The 2,828-nt window shown below is 35.6% G+C and overlaps 1 protein-coding gene across 1 annotated transcript; it reads left to right on the plus strand.

Annotated features, from left to right (window-relative positions):
• Positions 1-562: 562 nt before the first annotated feature.
• LOC141678240 (uncharacterized) lies at positions 563-2,440 on the plus strand. The gene is made up of 3 exons (XM_074484505.1): positions 563-1,325; positions 1,434-1,796; positions 1,888-2,440. Exons 1-3 carry the CDS (start codon positions 731-733, stop codon positions 2,247-2,249), a joined length of 1,320 nt encoding a protein of 439 aa, XP_074340606.1. The 5' UTR covers positions 563-730; the 3' UTR covers positions 2,250-2,440.
• Positions 2,441-2,828: the final 388 nt, after the last annotated feature.

The raw sequence follows: 2,828 nt of genomic DNA on the forward strand, positions 1-2,828 counted from the left end.
TTACACATGAACGATGCAGGGACATAACATGATTATTTTATGTAGTTGGGTCTTTCTTCCTTGTGTATTCAAGAGTGACAGCCTCGTGCACTTCCATCCCTACTCACGTGTGAATGACTTCTAGTGTTCTATTTACTTCTATTGCAATTGAATAAAAATTTACTGTGTGGATGACTGTACGTACCGTATGTATGTACTATGCATATATTGAATGATGCATACTGCATAGTTACACTCACAATGATGCACTGTAGTCTAGGGTCCCATGTAGCGCGAGTATTTAAATTTTTATGACACTTTATCACACCGGACGCTTTTTTAGGTAATCCATTTAACTTTCGAAACATTGTAAATAATGTGAGAAAAATACAACTAGTGATTTTAACAATAAAGTATGTGGTAGGGTATACATTTAAGGGTACCTTTTGTAATGTAGTAGTAACTTTTTCTGTTTTTGAAGGTTCAAGTCAGTATGTTACCTACTGAAACACTCTCCCCCAGGTGTGTGTGTGTGTGATGTGTTTATTATGTGTAGTATTTTGTTAGAAACATTTGTATTGGCTGATTTTGGTGTTTCAAGTTTTCTTCCCACTGGGAAAACACTCTTTTTTGCTTCCATTCCCTTTCTCCTCCTCCTTTGACTTTGAATTTGTCATGAAAATAATGAGTTGGTAAACAGTTCTCTGCCAGAAACAAATTAATCCAAACTGAGCACACACATTGCACATATATGGCCAACAAATGTGTTACTCATGTTCCTATTTATGCACCAAATTCTAGCAACACAAATATTGACATTCATAACTGTTGTCACAACTCCTCCTTTTCCTCAACTTCTTTCAATTCATTAATATCATTATCATCTTCTTCTTCTTCTTCCATGAGCATGATTTTTGCAGACATGGGTGCTCTTTCCATCAAGAACCCCAAGAGCTCTCATGTAACTGGAAATAATGTTGGTGCTACTACTGGGGATCAGTTTCCATGTTTTGCCAGTCATCGCAGGTGCTCATCTAAAAACAGTGTGGACAACTCAAACATTCACAAAAGTTGTAAAGCTGGTGGTAATTCACATGACTCTTGCAGTAGTGATGGTTTCAGATTTGGTTTTGGTGGAGAAAATTATCAAGAAACCAGCACTGATCTGAATAACAATGATAACTCAAGTGGGAAATTACTTGATCAAACAGATACATGTGGACAATCGAAGCTCTGTGCTAGAGGTCATTGGAGACCTGCAGAAGATGCTAAGCTTAGGGAGCTTGTAGCTCTTTATGGTCCTCAGAACTGGAATCTAATTGCTGACAAGTTGCAAGGAAGATCAGGCATGTATCATTTCTCTCTTATAATTTTTGCTATATATTTTAAAATATGGTTGTCAAGACAATATATTCTAAGAAAATGCATTCCTAAGATATAAATATTTTGATCAGGTAAGAGTTGTAGGTTGAGATGGTTTAATCAACTAGATCCAAGGATTAACAGAAGAGCATTTAGTGAAGAAGAGGAGGAAAGGCTGATGGCTGCTCATAGGCTGTATGGTAACAAATGGGCTATGATAGCTAGGCTTTTCCCCGGAAGAACAGATAATGCTGTCAAGAACCACTGGCATGTAATAATGGCAAGGAAATATAGAGAACAGTCCAGTGCTTACAGGAGGAGAAAGATGGCCCAAACTTCAAATTATCATCCCACAGAAGAACATGAAACCAGCTTTCTCATGTGTAAACCAGAGTCAGTAACAAACTACAATGCTACTGCAAGAATATCAAACACTTTTGTCCCTCCCTATAATGGTTTGTCATTTGTTTCCATTTCTCTCTCTCTGTGTGTGTTTGTATGTAAAATTAAATTAGATATGAATTTCTTCCTTGTCTTATGGTGCAGGACCAAGGAAAAATGAAATAACAAACCAGAAGGGATGTTGGGATGAATTATCAAACATGTCTTCTTGTTACCTACATCCTTCCCAACAAATTCAACACAATTTTTGTGCACCATTGATGAGTGAAAATATTACAATGCAACAGTCACGTTTACAATTTTACCCTAGCGGTAGTAGTTGTAGCTTCACATCAGATTTTACAGCAGCAGCAACACCATATCCACAAGTTTCATCACTCACTCAACAACTTACAACATCATCATCTGTTGCTACACAAGAAGAAGACAGAAATGGAATAGGAAGGGAAAGTGATATTATTAATGCACCATCATTTATAGACTTTCTTGGGGTAGGACCCACTTGATCAAAATTAGTGTCACAGCTGCTATGAAAAGCTAAAAAACAATTTCTATTCCTGCCTATATTTGTACACTCCTCATGTTAATGTCAAGTAGATTATTAATATTTTTTTATTATATTTAAATATAAATTTGGAGCCTTTAGCTATTTTCATGCCATGAGAAGCCACAGTTCTTTTAGTTTGTGAAAGAGATGTTTTACTCTTTAATTCAAATGCCAGTCTTGTGATGTCATTTAGCACCACTATCATTTTCGCTATATTCATATAGCTTTTTCTTTTGACAAGAATATATTTACATTGCTTAATTTGACTCCTTTGAAAATTTTGGTCCCTCCAAGCATAGTCTTGCACTATTAATCCTTGGTTTTTGCATGTTTCGACCGAAAAGCAAATTATAACAAAAATATTTGATTTCTAAAATGAAAAATCATAACCAAATCAAAATCGTTGATGTGATTTCAATTTTTAATTACGATTTCGGTTTGAGGCGGTTGATTTTGATTTTAAAACCAATCTAAATTAAAATGAACATCAACTAGCTCACGAGCATTAAGATTAGAAGATCTGTGTGCCGTTGTAAGG

This window comes from Apium graveolens, chromosome 8, assembly GCF_009905375.1.
Source record: "Apium graveolens cultivar Ventura chromosome 8, ASM990537v1, whole genome shotgun sequence".
In the NCBI taxonomy this organism is placed as follows: domain Eukaryota; kingdom Viridiplantae; phylum Streptophyta; class Magnoliopsida; order Apiales; family Apiaceae; genus Apium; species Apium graveolens.

What these genes read in the sequence shown, in the direction of transcription:
- LOC141678240 (XM_074484505.1), top strand. Translation starts at nt 731, where the DNA reads ATGGCCAACAAATGTGTTACTCATGTTCCTATTTATGCACCAAATTCT. An exon ending in CAAGTTGCAAGGAAGATCAG is followed by an intron (nt 1,326 to 1,433) that starts GCATGTATCATT and finishes TATTTTGATCAG; the next exon opens with GTAAGAGTTGTAGGTTGAGA. An exon ending in TTTTGTCCCTCCCTATAATG is followed by an intron (nt 1,797 to 1,887) that starts GTTTGTCATTTG and finishes CTTATGGTGCAG; the next exon opens with GACCAAGGAAAAATGAAATA.